A 17,660-nucleotide genomic window follows, 5' to 3' on the forward strand; every position below is an offset into this window, starting at 1 on the left:
TTTTAAGATTTTATGGCCAGACATGGATAGTAAAGGTCACCCATGTTCTCCATTCTCATTAAGTTGCCTTAAATATCTATATTAGTATACTATTCTAAATCTAGAGGACCCATCTACCTACAGACCAATGTGCAGCAATACAACATACATACTGAATACTCGAGAAAAAGGAAGAAGAAGAATTTCAGCTCACCACTCTGCGACGCTGGAAGATCAGAAGTCCTGTAAGGTGCGGAGAGCAGGGCAGGCAAACAGCGGGCCGGGTCCCGGAATGGAATGGACAAGGAATGGGCAAAAAAAGCACGGACATATGACACACAAAGAAGAAGAAACCGACGCGTTTCGAGCCTAATCTGGCTCTTAGTCGTGCCACGACTAAGAGCCAGATTAGGCTCGAAATGCGTCGGTTTCTTCTTCTTTGTGTGTTGTATGTCCATGGATATCCTATGTTTTTAACCTGATGGATTAAAAGTCAAGTTTTACGTATTTTTCACCTCTCAAGTGGAGCAGCTGGAGGTCTGTGCTTTTTTGCCCTTTCCTTGTCCATACTGTATACTGCCCTTGTGTTTTGTCAGGAAAATAATTCTGTAAAAACGCCTTCTCAATACCCAATATAAATAATTGTCCTAATGAACATAAGAGAGGTTTGCCTACAGTTAGGATATGGTTAATATAAACTGTGGTTTATTATCTTCTTAAATTACCGTACTGCTATTCCTTTTCAGTGTACTTTTTGTTTCCAAGCTTGCTGATCTGTGACGTTTCTCATCTGTACTGCCAGATGCTTTCTACTGTAACTTCACGTTTAGATCGACCACTGAAGTATACAGTAGTTAAAACATAAGGAGACTGTGATTTTACTTCTGTCATCTCTATTGTGTGGATTGTTTTCTATTTTTCATTAAATTTGACAACTCAACTGATGGCAAATAAGACTTCGCACATAATGTTTTATGATGAGACTTTATAGTTATACTGTATATATATGATTACTTTGGATATACTATCAAGTACCATAAAGAAGAAAAAGCCAGCTAGTTTCCCCTAGTAATCAGAAGATATCATAAATACTGTTAAAACGACACTACATGCAAGATTAGGCTGGTGTGATAGTCCCACTGCCTGCAAAGAGTGTTGTCAAGAAACACTCAAAAAACATTACTGAATAAGGCAATGCTGGTAAAACGCAGATGCCAAAGGCATACATAAATCGTCCATGCCCCATAAAATATAGTTCCAGTATTCTAATTAACTACATAGAGTCTTGATAACTAAACTCATTCATAGACATAAAAGGTTCTTATTAGAGAAAATGGGACTATTTACTGCACGGACTACATCATACAGAACATTCCCACCTATATACAGCTACAGTTTTATTGCATACGCTGCCAGGTTAAAAGCTATATATACATATGCAGCACCCAAGCCTTGTTCTAGCCAGCTAGCAGAACATGCAGAAAATGGAAATGAGACACAGACTGGCACTTACAGTCAGAAAGGCTGTTCTAGCTGGTGCTAACGTGGTCAGGGCCTGCTACCCCTGTTTCTATAGATATAGTCAAAATGACAGCAGCCTGTAAGTCGCTCAGTGGGGTTGGTAGGAAATCATAGGGAATGTCTATTATACTATTAGCTGTCTCAGTAGTTCTGAAAAGATCAAACTGTACTGTTTAGAAGTTTATTACAAATTATTAACAAGATGCAGTTTGTTTCTTTGTTTGTTTAGAAAATAAATACTTTACTTAGGATTTCTCAAACATAACAGAAGGGGTAAAGGGTACAAAATATAGCAAAAAACGGATAGGGGTTTGGGAAGGGGGTATTACAAAATGTGCAGAAAAGTTAGACCTCATGCTTAAGCAAACATGACAGATAATAAAGCCTATCTTATATGAGACTAGAATACAACTAAACACAAGAGTGAGTATACACATATTTATTCATGTCTTAAAGGGGTATTCCAGGATTTTTTTATTTGACTATGCTACAGGGGCTGTAAAGTTAGTGTAGTTCATAATATAGTGTCTGTAATTATCGCCACAATCTTTATTTTAAAAGCATACAAAAGTACTCATGTCTCGGGATTTCCCAGGTTGCAGTGCGTCAAGACCGGACATCACTAGTCAGATGATCAAAGGGAGCCAGTCCTGCTTCAATTTTGCAACAGCTGTAGGCTCCCTGGTTAGAAAACACTGTGTTTCAATGGGTGGGGTAGCTAATGTGTGGAAGGGAGGAAAGTGACTTCATACTTGCAAGCATGGAACTATGGGATGTGTAGTTTAGAGAACAAAATCCAACAGGAAATACCCAGTTGTGGCAGGTATGTACTAAAATCACCTTATGATGGATAACCCCTTTAATATAGTACAAAAATAATCATCAAAGGTGTTGCTATTTAGAATTTAATTACAAATATTTCAAATAAATAAATTGCTGTTTAATGACCTGGACTGAACTTAAAAGGGTACTCCGGTGAAAAACTATATTTTTTTTAATTAACTGGTGCCAGAAAGTTCAACAGATTTGTAAATTACTTCAATTAAAATATCTTAACTCTTCCAGTACTTATCAGCTGCTGTAAGCTCCACAGGAAGTTCTTTTCTTTTTACATTTCTTTTCTGTCTGACCACAGTGCTCTCTGCTCTTCTTTTTAATAGAAGTAATTTACAGATCATCCAGCATGGCGGCCGGAGGTCCCCTAACCTGGCTTCGGCCGTCTCCTAGGGTCTTCTGCTCTGGTCTGAGATCGGGCAGACCAGAGCAGAAGATCACCAATAATACTGAGCAGTGCTGTGTCCTATGCATAGCACTGCACAGTATTAGCAATCAAATGATTGCTATAGATAGTCCCCTATGGGGACATAAAAAGTGTTAAAAAAAAGTTGAAAATGTAAAAATAAAAAGTAAAAAAAAAGTGAAAAATCCCCTCCCTATAAAAATGTAAATTGTCAGTTTTTCCCATTTTACCCCCAAAAAGCGTTTTTTTTTTTTTAAATAAACATATTTGGTATCGCCGCGTGTGTAAATGTCCGAACTAAGAAAATATAATGTTAATAATCCCTTATGGTGAATGGCGTAAATGTAAAAAATAAAAAAGTCCAGAAATGCTGCTTTTCTGTCACATTTTATAAAAAAATGTTTTTATAAAAAATGATCTAAAAGTTTTTTATATGCAAATGTGGTATAAAAAAAAAGTAAATATGACAGCGCAAAAAATGAGCCCTCATACCGCCCTATAAACGGAAAAATGAAAAAGTTATAGGTGGTCAAAATAGGGCGATTTTAGATTAATGATTTTGTACAAAAAGTTTTAGATTTTTTATAAGCGGTACAAAAATATAAAAGTATCTAGCCATGGGTATCATTTTAATCATATCAACCCACAGAATAAAGAACACATGTCATTTTTACCATAAAATGTACAGTGTGAATACAAAACCCTCCAAAATGTGCAAAATTGTGTTTTTCATTTAAATTTCCTCCCTAAAATAATTTGTTTTTGGGTTCGCAGAACATTTTATGGTAAAATGAGAGGTTTCATTACAAAGTACAATTGGTCATGCAAAAAACAAGCCCTTATGTGGGTCTGTAGATGGAAATATAAAAGAGTTATGGATTTTAGAAGGCGAGGAGGAAAAAACGAAAAAGCAAAAATAAAATTGGCCTGGTCCTTAAGGTTAAAATGGGCTTGGTCCTTAAGGGGTTAAAGAACATAAGATGTGGAGTGCAGGGTGATGCTGAACAGCTGGTGGAAGGATACTTGGCTTAGCTTTCAGTTGTGCAAATGTAAAGTTTGTGATGCCAGGAGAAGGGTTGTATAAGCAGTAAATGGTGGATGATGAGGGTTATAGTGTCACATGACAGGAATCACACTTTAGGTAGTGTGTTAGGCACAAATGAGTTCAGAGTATCCAGGAAAATTGGTTAGACACAGTAGCCCCAAAGGGAAACCAAAAGTGTAGTCTCAACATGGAAGCTAAGTATATATATATATATATATATATATATATATATATAGTGTCACATGACAGGAATCACACTTTAGGTAGTGTGTTAGGCACAAATGAGTTCAGAGTATCCAGGAAAATTGGTTAGACACAGCAGCCCCAAGGGGAAACCAAAAGTGTAGTCTCAACATGGAAGCTAGGTATATACAAGACAGAATGGTACATAAAAAGCTGTATCACTTGTAAAACCAAATATTGTGTGTATGTAATCGTTTGCTCCTGTGGACATTATTAAATAGGAAAAACTAGTTGGAGCTTATATGTGAGGATCAGGGATCAAGTGAGGTCCATAAAAACAGGAGTGGGATGCCCGAGGTTGATTGAACATGTTAGAGAGGTTAACAAAAGAGATATAGCATCCATTACATTTGCTGGATTAGAAAGAGAAGCCAGTGGAGGGGACTGTCAGAGGCTTCTCTTACAACAGGAGGTTAGATGGGTTATTGAAACTAATGCAATGGGCCTATTAGAGCTAAACAACAGAAATGATATGGGCGTACTTTTGTAGTTTTTCTAACGTTTTTAACCTGTCACTGGGGATTGTTTTTAGGTTTTTCATGAATTTTCTTGGGATGTTCTTTATTCCCTACAACATGTTAATACTGTATATACATGTATATAACCATTATTAAAATGGTTGATCTTCCCCAATAATTAATTTCCTCCACCATTTTTTTATTTTTTTTAGTGCTTTCCCGATCTGGATTAGCAACAAATGGTATAAAAGGACTGAGATTGTCCTGGGAAGATTAATATGGGGTCGAAAAAGAGTCCGCCTTAAAGGGGTACTCCGGTTGAAACTTTTTTTTTTTTTTTAAATCAACTGGTGCCAGAAAGTTAAACAGATTTGTATATTACTCCTATGAAAAAATCTTATTCCTTCTAGTACTTATTAGCTGCTAAAAACTACAGAGGAAATTATTTTATTTTTGGAACACAGAGCTCTCTGCTGACATCATGACCACAGTGCTCTCTGCTGACATCTCTGTTCATTTTAAGAACTGTCCAGAGTAGAAGAAAATCCCCATAGCAAACATATGCTGCTCTGGACAGTTCCTAAAATGGACACAGATGTCAGCAGAGAGCACTGTGGTCATGATGTCAGCAGAGAGCTCTGTGTTCCAAAAAGAAAAGAAGTACGCTAGGTTCTTGGTGCAGGATGGAAGGAGAGGATTATGGCTTCCAGATTGGAAATTATATTTTTTCAGTGCCACATGGTAGATCCCGGGGGTCCCCAGCAGCGGGACCCCGGTGATCTGACACCTTATCCCCTATACTTTGGATAGGGGATAAGATGTCTAGGGGTGGAGTACCCCTTTAAATAGGTCCAGACCAGTTGTTCAGTCAAGGTCAGCTGACCAGTCTCAGCAGACAGGCGTAACCAAGGCAACAAGACCAAACAAAAGCTCTCAGTGCAAGTTAACCCTTCAGTTCCTTACAAGTATTAAAAAGGATTTACATATTACTGGAAGTAATGAACTATTAAAATATAACATTAATGAAACCATGCATTCAAAGGTGTAAACGTTTAAAAGAAAAAATCTAATACCAGGATTGCAGATTTTGGTCACTTCATAAACCAGAAAGAAAATTTATAAAAAGTGATCAAAAAGTCCCATCAAAACAAAAAGGAACCGATAAAAACTACAGATCAAAAATAAGTCCTCATATATCCCTGTATACAGAAAAATAAGAACGTTATAGGGGTCAGAAGAGGAGAATTTTAAGCATACTCATTTTTCTACAAAAAGTTATATATTTTTTTAAGAGCAGTAATATAAAACAAAACCTATATAAATTGGGTATGATTGTAATCATATGGACATACAGAATAAAGATAATGCATTATATGAGTGATGTTATTACAAAGTACAACTGGTGGCACATAAAACAAGCCTCATATGGGTCTGCAGGTAGAAAATGAAAAGAGTTATGGCTATAAGAAGGCAAGGAGGAAAAAATGAAACCCCTCCCCCTCTTCTGGTTCTAAAAGGAAGTCACTTACTCCCAGTGCTCCCTCCCATGAGGCTGTGCTGCTCCATAGAGCAATGCAACAGCACCGGAGAGAATAGGGACTACACTATACCGGGCCAGGCACTTAAAATGCAGAGGAGGAATTAGGCTCTTTTCTTCCCATTTTATATCCAATCCCTTCTATTTTATGTTCAGTCAATGAACATGAAATTGGGAGGGGGGGGGGGTGGCTATATGGAATTAGGGGATTGGACATGAAATAGGAGGGATTTCATCATTTGTTTATTATATTGCAATTGCATCTCGAAATTGCAATATTTACCTCCATAAAAAATTGCAAATTCCTCCAAATTGTGCAGCCCTACGATAGATAAACTTCAGCTAGAAGTATATTGCCAAACCTGACACATTCCCATTGCTTCTGATTAAGCATGCATACTCCGCAGAATAGTGCAATAAAGCTTCCTCTACATTTAGTTAGTTAAAAGCTGTTTAATATTGTATTATAAATTAGCTACATTGCATGTTAGTAAAATCTATAGCAAGATGAAATCAGATTTGCTCATAAAGATAATAGATGGCATTCACTTTGGAACATATGGGGCTTTCCAAAAAATATTAGAACATGCACTAAAACTAAATTAAAAAAGCTCTATTATAACGGAATTGCTTCTAATACAGAAAGAAAAAAGACGAGTAAAGTATACAGTTGTAAAGTATATATGTTGGTTAAAGGGGTACTCCACTGGAAAACATTTTTTTTTAAATCAACTGGTGCCAGAAAGTTAAACAGATTTGTAAATTACTTCTAACAAAAAATCTTAATCCTTCCAGTACTTATCAGCTGCTGTTATGATCCACAGGAAGTTCTTTTCTTTTTGAGTTTCCTTTCTGCCTGACCACAGTGCTCTCTGCTGACACCTCTGTCCATTTAAGGAACTGTCCAGAGCAGGATAGGTTTTCTATGGGGATTTGCTCCTACTCTGGACATTTTCTAAAATGGATAGAGGTGTCCACAGAGAGCACTGTGGTCAGACTGAAAGGAAATTCAAAAAGGAAAGGACTTCCTATACATCATAACAGCAGCTGATAAGTACTTTCACTTTTTATTTTCCGGCACCAGTTGATTTAAAAAATATATATATATTTTCCAGGGGAATACCCCTTTAAGCTTTTGATTTTCTTTATTACAAATTATTTGTCATATAGCAGCTGGAAGGCTTGAGTATTTAAAAAGCAATTTACTAAATTTGTATAACTTTCTGATTGATTTGCAAGTATACAGGCAACAGTTCTTTGTGCCAGTGCCTGAGAATCAATTATATAGCAAATAGGAACACCCCTTTATCTTCTCTATCTCCCCAGTAGATGGAAATCCAGTCCATGACAATGAGTCCTATGGAGGAGCATATGACCAAAATGTTACTCATCCTTTTCCATTGGGACTGCACTGATTTCATAGAGAGTGTTTCAACGGAGGAGGCTGAATGATGTTATGGTCACCTGCTCCTCCATAGGACACCATGTCATTGACGGGATCTCGGTCTTCCGGGATAAAAGTGGACGGTGGATCAGGGGCAAAGTTTCTCATTAGACATAACAGGGACCAATGCAAAAATTAGTAACAATAGTAAGTAATCAAATCATTATTTTACTAGATCAGCAATCATCAAAATATAAATCTCCGTTGGTGAGCAGCATTCAATCAGATGGGTACTTCATACAACCGAATCATATACCAAACATGCTATTTTAGGCCTTAACCATAAAAGGATAGAGCTTTGAAATTCCTATTAATATTTTCTTAGATGAGTGTGACTTTATCTTTTTAGCCGATGTCAACCTTGGAACAGAGGAAGTACATGATGACAAAGTGTGTCACTGCGATGTATCAGTGGAAGATCTAACCCCAGCTCTTAAAACGGTCATCCGAGCTATCAGGTTAGTAAAAAAGAAAAAAAAATTAACATTTACTTTTCATAGTATTTTGGAATACTGCATCCACTTTCTCATAGGTGTTGTCCAACAGCCGCAAATAATATTACATCAGATAGATGTAATTAAAACTTATTGCATCTTGATAAAAGATGCAACCTGCAATATAGTAGTACACGTAGCAGCTACATTTTTTTTAAAGATAAATTAGCAGAGCTTTCATGACTTCTAATTTGCTATTTGTCACTAAGTTGTTAGAGATCTCCATTCCACACAAAGCATTCCAAATAATGTACTGGCAGGTGATCTACTTTCTCATATGTTAGGTGTTCTGGCATGCCAGCAGCATAGCATAGATGGACATTATGACCAGCCTGTGCCATGGTCTCAGTGCCTCATAAGCCGCATGTCTGAAGTGGTCAATGACCTGTGGAGCAAACTGTAGGGCAAAGAGCCAAGGCTTCAAGCTCTGCCATGTACTGAGAAAATATGATTTTGAAATAAATGAAACCCATATGAGTAAACACTTTAAAGGGTTACTCCGCTCCCCAGCATTCAGGAACTCAATGTTCACATTGAGTTTCTGAACGCTGTGTGGGGGCTTCTGTGTTCACGCCCGCCCCCTTGTGACATCATGGCCTACCCCCTCAATGAAAGTCTATGGGAAAGGGGCGCAGCGGCCTTCACACCCTTTCCCATAGACCTGCATTGAGGGGGCGAGACGTGACGTCACATGACGGGGAGTGACGTCACTATGGGGTGGGCGTGAACACGGAAGGCCGCACACAGCGTTCGGGAACTCAATGTTCCGGACGATGGGGAGCAGAGTAAACCTTTAAGGGTGCATGTGAGCTGTCTTGTAGTAATGCCCTATGTGAATTAGTGCTTCTAGAGGAAATCTGCAGCAGTATATAACTTATCCCCCAGCGGTCAGACCCCCTGCGATCACCTGTACGGGGCCCCGGCTCTACTGTGGCTCTCCCTGTGCAGGAGGCGTGTCGGCCTCAGCATGACACCGCTGCCGACATGCCTCCTCCATGTATCTCTATGGGAGTGGCAGAGATGCAGTGTTCGTACATCCCCGCCTCTCTCATAGAGCTGAATGGAGGGGGCATGTTTGTTGACCTCAGTGAGGTCGACGACACAAGCACTTGCCGCGCAGAGCCATTGCAGTGCCGCGTCCCCGTATGGGAGATTGTAGGAGTCCCCTGCGATCAGACACTTAGGGGATAAGTTATATACCTCTGCAGATCTCCTTTAATCCATGGAACAGAACCTCACACAGAACTAAGCAGATATTATATACATACTATACAAGTGAATACCAGTTAGAATGCATGCCTGATATAATATATTATTATTTTCTTTTACTAACAGTAACCTAACATGTTGGATTTGATGCCACAACTAAATATGCTAGAGCTAGCACCTATCCATTGTATCCAAACTGGGCCAAAAATATTAGAGCCAAGACTGGCGTCACTTATTAAGAAAATGTGGATCTGATACTTATCTATCCTTCCAAGATAATGCTAAAATATTAGATCAAATTATATGCCACACTTAGCACTGTTAGACTGGAAAAAATATCTCTTTTGCCCAAAATGTAAAGTAAATAAACATTTGGTACTCATCAAACTGTAAAGCTGTGCTTAATGGATGGAGTAACTGCATTATGCATTAATTTCCCCAATCCTGCACAAATTCCGTTCAGCAAATGTTGCTGAATTGAACTGCAACACAAAATTCTGCTGAAATTCATATGGCATTCTGTCACGGAATTCTGCGGAAGGCAGAATATGCTGTGTAAAGGGGACAATGGAATCCCATTAAAGTCTATGGGCAGTACATTTTAGCATAATTCCACACGGAAATCTGTTGTGTGAACATAGGCACGGAAACACTCAGTGGGGTTTATTTACTAACGTGATCACGACTCTTTTTTCTGGGGTTTTGCGCCCAAATTGTGGCACACGTTCTGTGCAACATCATTTGCGACCAGAAAAGCCAAAACCCTTCATTTTACATGAAAAAAAACTGAAAATGGGGCATAACCACGAGATAAAGGGGGTGTGGTCCTGACAAAAGGGGCGTGTTCCCAACAGTTTTGAAAAATCCCAACATATTTACTAAGGTTTCCACAGAAATATGTGGTGGATTTGTGCTGGGAAAAACCAGACAGATAGAACAAGTTTAAAAAAAAAAAAAAAAAAAAAATGTAGGGAAAAGTGCAAAATGTAGGGAAACATTAGTAAATACCTTGGGTAAATACCTTTCGGGAATCAAAACCCACAAAGAAAACTACACTCCACTCTTAGTAAATAAAACCCAGTGGAGTTTATTTACTAATGTGATCCAGATTATTTTTTCTCGGGTTTTGCACCCAAATTGTGTCGCACGTTCCATGTGACGCAGTTTGCGACTAAAAAAAACGAAACCCTCTCTTTTACAAGAAAACCCAGAAAAGGAACGTGGTTATGGGAGAAAGTGGGCGTGGTCCTGACAAAAGGGGCGTGGTCCCCAACAGTTTTGAAAAATCCCAACATATTTACTAAGGTTTCCACAGAAAATGTGGTGGATTTGAGCTGAGGAAAACCCGACCGATCAGAACAGTTCTAAAAAAAAGCAAAGTGTAGGGAAAAGTGCAAAATGCAGGGAAACCTTAGTAAATACCTTGGGAAAATACCTGTCGGAAATCAAAACCCACAAAGAAAACTCCACTCCACTCTTAGTAAATAAACCCCATTGTGTATGATTCAACAAAAGAACTGATTCTTTTCAGAAAAAATGATGTTTCCATTGAGAAACAATCGCTTGTAATTTTTTAGAAAAGAAGGTATAGGTTCACTGTCAACAGAATATGTAGTACAAAGAAGCCTCACTATTCACATCCTCAAGAGATGTTGAAGAAATCAGCAGGATAAAAAAAACTGCAGTAGAAAATACATTTATTCTCTCAATGCAACCACAATTTAAGGGGTACTCCGGTGGAAAACATTTTTTTTTTTTTTAAATCAACTGGTGCCAAAAAGTTAAACAGATTTGTAAATGACTTCTATTAAAAATCTTTACCCTTCCAGTAATTTTAAGCATCTGTATGCTACAGAGGAAAGGATTTTCTTTTTGAATTTCTTTTTTGTCTTGTCCACAGTGCTCTCTGCTGACACCTCTGTCCATGTCATAAACTGTCCAGAGCAGCATAGGTTTGCTATGAGGATTTTCTCCTGCTCTGCACAGTTCCTGATACGGGCATCAGGTGTCAGCAGAGAGCATTGTGGACAAGAAAAAAAATGTATTCAAAAAGAAAAGAATTTCCTCTGTAGCATACAGCTGCTAAAAAGTACTGGAAGGGTAAATATTTTTTAATAGAAGTAATTTACAAATCTGTTTAACTTTCTGTCACCAGTTGATTTAAAAAATCATTTTTGATCAGGGTCCATATGACTCACATGTGACTACTTCTAAAATAATTCATTTTATGCTGCTGATTTCATGAACAAGTGCCTTTCCCCAGTAAGCATATTATCCATTATATGGGCACTATTTCATATTCTAAAGGTTACCTTTACGTTATTCTAATGTTAACTCTGTAGAGTAGTGTTTCCCAACTAAGGTGCCTCCAGATGTTGCAAAACTACAGCTCCCTGCATGCCGGAAGTTGTAGTTTTGCCACAGCTCAAGGCACCATTGTTGGGAAACCCCAATGTAGAGCAACAGAAATTGTTACAATGCATTAGGATCTATAAAGATTTTTGCACCTATACTTTATATGGTAGGAAATGAGACTTGGTATACAGAGCCTATAAAAAGTATTTACTCCCTTGCATGTTTTCATGTTTTATTGTTCACCAACCATAAATTAGGCAATTTGTACAATAATCATGAGCCTACTTAGTAACAAGTCTTTACAGTGGAAGAGTCTGTCGCTGATGTAGGGGTATAGCCACGGTGTGCACATGGGACACGTGTAAATCGAGTCCACATTCTACACGCTGGTGGTGCTCTGCACTGTATAGATTACAAGATATGCAAAATGAATGTGGAACTCACCACTCGTGAAGACTCCTTTATTATTCAGATGGTTCACATAAATACAGGATCTGAATAAAGGAGTCTTTAGGAGTGGTGAGTGCCACATACATTTTGCATATCTTGTATTTACGGACTACTTATTAACAAACTAGTGCTGGAGAAAAGAGCCATGCAATTGTGGGATTATAAGTGACAAGGGAGGGAGACAGCAGGTGAGGGTTAAAAGCTGCTAATGTAGTTGCGTAGTCCAGACATAGCTTATTGCCGATTGTCAACTGTTCGGAAGAGGTTGGTTCTCAAGTTGCTTTTGAAAGTTTGCATAGTAGAAAAAAGTCTCATGTGTTGGGTTAGTGAGTTTCATAGAATGTGGGATGCATTGGAGACATACTGGAGATATAGATGGAAGGAGAATACAAAGGAGGGACAGAAAACAAGGTTTATTAGGGAACAAGCAGTTGCTTGAAAGAAATATTGAGAGATTAGGGGATTTTGGCAGAACTATATGAGGGTATTGGCTGTGGGCTACTTTCTATGTCATTGTTAGTATTTGAACTTTGCTGGACAATGACTTAAAAAAACAAAGTAAGGGATGGATTATATTTGCAGGGTAGTAAAGGATCGATTAAAGGGGTACTCCAGCCCTTAGACATCTTATAAGATAAGATGCCTGATCGCGGGGGTCCTGCTGCTGGGGACCCCCGTGATCTTGCACGCAGCACCCCAGTTAAAATCAGTCCCCGGAGCGTGTTCGCTTCGGGTCTTATTACCGGCGACCACAGGGCCGGCAGCGTGTGACGTCACAGCTCCTCCCCTCAATGCAAGCCTATGGGAGGGGGCGTGACAGCTGTCACCCCCCCCCCATAGGCTTGCATTGAGGGGGGGGTGGAGCGTGACGTCACACAGGGCGGAGCCTTGACGTCACAACGCTCCGGCCCCGTGATCAACAGTAATCAGACCCGGAGCGAACATGCTCCGGGGACTGATTATAAACGGGGTGCTGCGTGCAAGATCACGGGGGTCCCCAGCAGTGGGACCCCCGCGATCAGGCATCTTATCCCCTATCCTTTGGATAGAGGATAAGATGTCTAAGCGCCGGAGTACTCCTTTAAGGGAGAGAGAGTGTGAGACTATGTTCATATAGCAAAAATTCCGTGGGGAATTCTGCGGAAAAATTCAGTAATTTCACAAATATTAAAATTCGGTAATTTCACAAATATTAATGCACATTATCTTCAATTAAGATTCCACTGTTATGTTATGGGAAGTGTTTGGTAGAAGTGATGGCTGTTAAAGGAGGATCTACAGATTTTTAAAGTGCCCCTGCACTGTGGGTGTTTGGTCAGGATGCTTAATAAAATACTTAACCATTACAACTCTTTGTGTGTTTTCAGTTTAGTTAGATAGTAATTTGTCTATTTGACTCATAACTGGGTGGAAATTCTATAATATGTTTGAGTATGAGCATAATGCATAGGAACGTTAAAAGCACCAGCCTAGTAACAGTATTAAGAAGGAGCACAGATAATCACAAATAAGTATTTTAGATTCCCCTAAGTAGGATCATTTCACTGATTTATTTTAGAGTTTGAGGCTTTGCCTGCCAGCAACCCATTACAGTGGTCCCTCAAGTTACAATATTAATTGGTTCTGGGACGACCATTGTATGTTGAAACCATTGTATGTTGAGACCAGAACTCTATGGAAATCTGGTAATTGGTTCTGAAGCCCCAAAATGTCATCCAAAAATAAGAAAAAAAGTGAGGATTAAAGAAAAATAAGTAGATAACTAATATAGATAAAGCAAATCCTTACATATAAAAGTAATAAAGATCTGCTGGGAGCTGTAATCACTGTCTATATCGGTGTTTCCCAAGCAGGGAGCCTCCAGCTGTTGCAAAACTACAACTCCCAGCATGCCCGGACAGCCTTTGGCTGTCCGGGCATGCTGGGAGTTGTAGTTTTGCAACAGCTGGGGCCACCCTGCTTGGGAAACACTGGTCTATGTAGAGGACAGGAGCTTCTTCAGGGTCCTGTAAGTAAAAAAAAGTAGTGGAGTCGCCCTTACCTGGTGTCCAAAGGAGCAGCTAACCCTGGTACAGGTAAAGTGTACAGAACATGTAATACCACTCTGTACTGTAGGGGGCGCTACCAGACACCAGTCAGTGCATGCACTTCAGTAATACAGGTAAAGAATACAGAACATGTAATACCTACCTGTACTGTAGGGGGCGCTACGAGACACCAGTCAGTGCATACGCTTCAGTAATACAGGGGTTTTACCAGTGAATGCCCATTTTGATTGGTCGGTTCTTCCGGCCAATGACACATTGCACAGATCTGGACTGTCCTTAGCATTGTATGTTGAGTCTGGTTTCAACTTACGGTGGTCCAGAAAAGACCATTGTATGTTGAAACTATTGTATGTTGAGGCCATTGTAAGTTGAGGGATCACTGTATATACAGTACAAGTAAAGATAGTGAAGACCATGCATTTTTTTTATTTTTTTTTTAGTAAAAATCTATGCTATTCAATACAACACTTTCAAAGTTGTGCTGCTGTTAAAAAGGGAGTAACAATGGTGAGGAACGGGAAACCCTGGGGACCATTCCCCAGCCGTAAGACTGTATCTAGGGGGATTCTGAATAGAGCGGGTGAGCATTCATCTTCTTGCTTCAATCTATGTGTATGTCACTGAGGAAAAAATGCGCATTCTTAACCGCCACTCCTCTTTGCCATGGTCTTGTGGCTGAATGGAAATCGGGATCAGGGTGATCAATGGAGGTCCTAAAAGTCAAACCCCCATTATCACAGCTGTTAATACCTATTTAGTGAATAGGCGATAATTGATTCTAACCAGAATCATTTAGAGAAAGCAAGTGATCTTCTCTAATATTTAACTGTAAAGCCATTTAAGCTGCATGCTGCATCCAAGATATAAAAGACGGGAATAAGTTCCGAGCCAGATTGTTAGACGGCGGAGCAAAATGGACAATTGGCCTTATCTCATTCTATAGAGAACTCAAAAACGCTATGGTGGGCTCATCTGTGTTTAACATAGTATACCCCGGCATATAATACTTCCGTTTCCCTTCCCAGGTTATTAAAGAAGCAATCTGATGTGGTAGGCAGGAACTTTCAGCCATATTAATCCCATATTAATTTATAACTGAAATGATTTTCTAATTCAGCCTACACTTCCCATAAATCCGTAATTATTGAACTTTGCAGAGAGAAGGGGTGGAGTCTCCGCACAGCATCTGATGATCTAATTACATGGCTAGACTCCTGCAGCCTAAGATTTATCAGTAGGGTGGGGTCAGTTCATGTTATTAACAGTATTGATGAGTTTTCTCATTCATGAGGCTAAAGTGATTTGACCTATAATCACAACTGAGGGGTTTTATTAAGATTTAAAGTCTTAAGGTTATCTTCCCATGTTGCATTTTGATGACATTTTGGAGTATGTTTACTGCACTTTGGTGATAAAAAGGAGGTCTTTACCACAATTTGTGCATTCAGAATAAAATACAAACCTCTATTTCTACTCTGAACATAGCCATGTCTGTGTTTCCGGCTGTAAAGACATTTCTAATACTGTGCCATCATTTATTTGGTTTGCAGTCATTCAGTGACTCCTTACAAGGCTGGGTTTTGTTAGAGATGTTAGATATTGTCTTGTGTATGCTGCCCTCTTGTGGTAGTTTATTTTAAAAAACAAACTAAGCAATCGATAAAGTACAGAATTTGCATAATGTTTTGTTTAAAATTACATTAATCAGATCAGTCTGTAATGCAAATGCTAAAAAATATAGAAAAATGAAAAAACATGCAATTAATTATGATATTAGTATATATGATATTATGTGATATATTATATGCATTATGATGTTGTCAATATTTGTAAAGTCACAGAGATTGTCAGGATGAGGATGTATCAACATCACAGTGATATAAAAAAAAGAATAGAATATTACTTGTATTTGACTATGAGCTCAATGCGCATGTATGCTAAAAGTCCCAATTAAAGTGAGCTCAGCGAATGACTTAACCCCTTAAGGACCAAGCCCATTTTCACCTTAAAGGGGTACTCAGTTGGAAAAATTTTTTATGAACTGGTGCCAGAAAGTTACACAGATTTGTAAATAACTTCTATTAAAAAATCTTTACCCTTCCTGTACTTTCTAGCAGCTGTATGCTACAGAGAAAATTCTGTTCTTTTTAATTTAATTAATTTTTTGTCTTGTCCACAGTGCTCTCTGCTGACACCTCTGTCCGTGTCAGGAACTGTGCAGAGCAGCATAGGTTTGCAATGGGGATTTTCTCCTGCTCTGGACAGTTCCTGATACGGGCATCAGGTGTTAACAGAGAGCACTGTGGACAAGACAAAAAAGAAATTCAAAAAGAACAGAATTTCCTCGGTAGCATACAGCTGCTAAAAAGTGCAGGAAGGGTAAAGATTTTTTTATAGAAGTAATTTACAAATCTGTTTAACTTTCTGGCACCAGTGGACTTATAAAGACCTAAAAAAAATAGTTTTCCACCGGAGTACCCCTTTAACCCCTTAACGCATATGGACATTTATGGACCTCCATAAGCGTCTCCTGAGGTATGACGCACGCTCAGCAGGTGAGCGCGCATCATACCTGGTGGCTCCCGGTTGTTATAAGCAACCAGGACCTGTGGCTAATGCCGGATATCGCCTATCGGGCTGATGTCCGGCATTAGCGCTTTAGACGCGTTGATCAAAGTTGATCGCCGCAGCTAAAGTGAAAGTAAAAGCTTCCCAGCAGGTCAGTCGGGCTAATCAGGATGATCACAGTAAAATCGCGATGTCCCGATTAGCTAGGACGCAGCAGAAGGGTGCCTTACCTGCCCCCTGCGCGTCCGATCGGCGATTGATTGCTCCAAGCCTGAAATCCAGGCTTGAGCAATCAACCGCCGATAACTGCAATGGCAGTGATCAGTGTATTGAATCAATGTACTGCATGTTATAGTCCCTATGGGACCTATAACACTGCAAAAAAAAAAAATGAAAAAAAAAAAAGTTCATTAAGATCATTTAACCCCTTCCCTAATAAAAGTTTGAATCACCCCCCTTTCCCCAATAATAAAAACTGTGTAAATAAAAATAAACATATGTGGTATCGCCGTGTGCGTAAATGTCCGAACTATAAAAATAAATCGTTAATTAAACCGCACGGTAAATGGCGTATGCGCAAAAAAAGTTCCAAAGTCCAAAATAGCGTATTTTTGGTCACTTTTTATACCATTAAAAAATGAATAAAAAGCGATCAAAAAGTCTGATCGAAACAAAAATTGTACCGCTAAATACTTCAGATCACGGCGCAAAAAATGCCCCCTCATACCGCCCCGTACATGGAGAAATAAAAAAAAGTTATAGGGCTCAGAAGATGACAATTTTAAACATATACATTTTCCTACATGTAGTTATAATTTTTTTCAGAAATAATACAAAATCAAACCTATATAAGTAGGGTATCATTTTAACCGTATGGACCTACAGAATAAAGAGAAGGTGTCATTTTTACCGGAAAATGTACTGCGTAGAAACGGAAGCCCCCAAAACTAAAAAATTAGTTTTTTCTTCCATTTTGTCTTACAATGATTTTTTTTTCGTTTTGCCGTAGATTTTGGGGTAAAGTGACTGACGTCATTACAAAGTAGAATTGGTGTCTCAAAAAAATAAG

General features: G+C 38.9%; 1 protein-coding gene across 5 annotated transcripts in view; it reads left to right on the forward strand.

Annotated features, from left to right (window-relative positions):
• KCNQ5 (potassium voltage-gated channel subfamily Q member 5) overlaps nt 1–17,660 on the forward strand; it is a 638,117-nt gene that overhangs the window by 598,968 nt on the left and 21,489 nt on the right. For all 5 annotated transcript variants that reach the window (XM_056565866.1, XM_056565867.1, XM_056565869.1 and 2 more), the window contains one exon: nt 7,817–7,925. In XM_056565866.1, the coding sequence (XP_056421841.1) occupies nt 7,817–7,925 (109 nt within the window). The remainder of the gene's footprint in view (nt 1–7,816; nt 7,926–17,660) is intronic.

Source organism: Hyla sarda, chromosome 3, assembly GCF_029499605.1.
Source record: "Hyla sarda isolate aHylSar1 chromosome 3, aHylSar1.hap1, whole genome shotgun sequence".
Lineage (NCBI taxonomy): Eukaryota > Metazoa > Chordata > Amphibia > Anura > Hylidae > Hyla > Hyla sarda.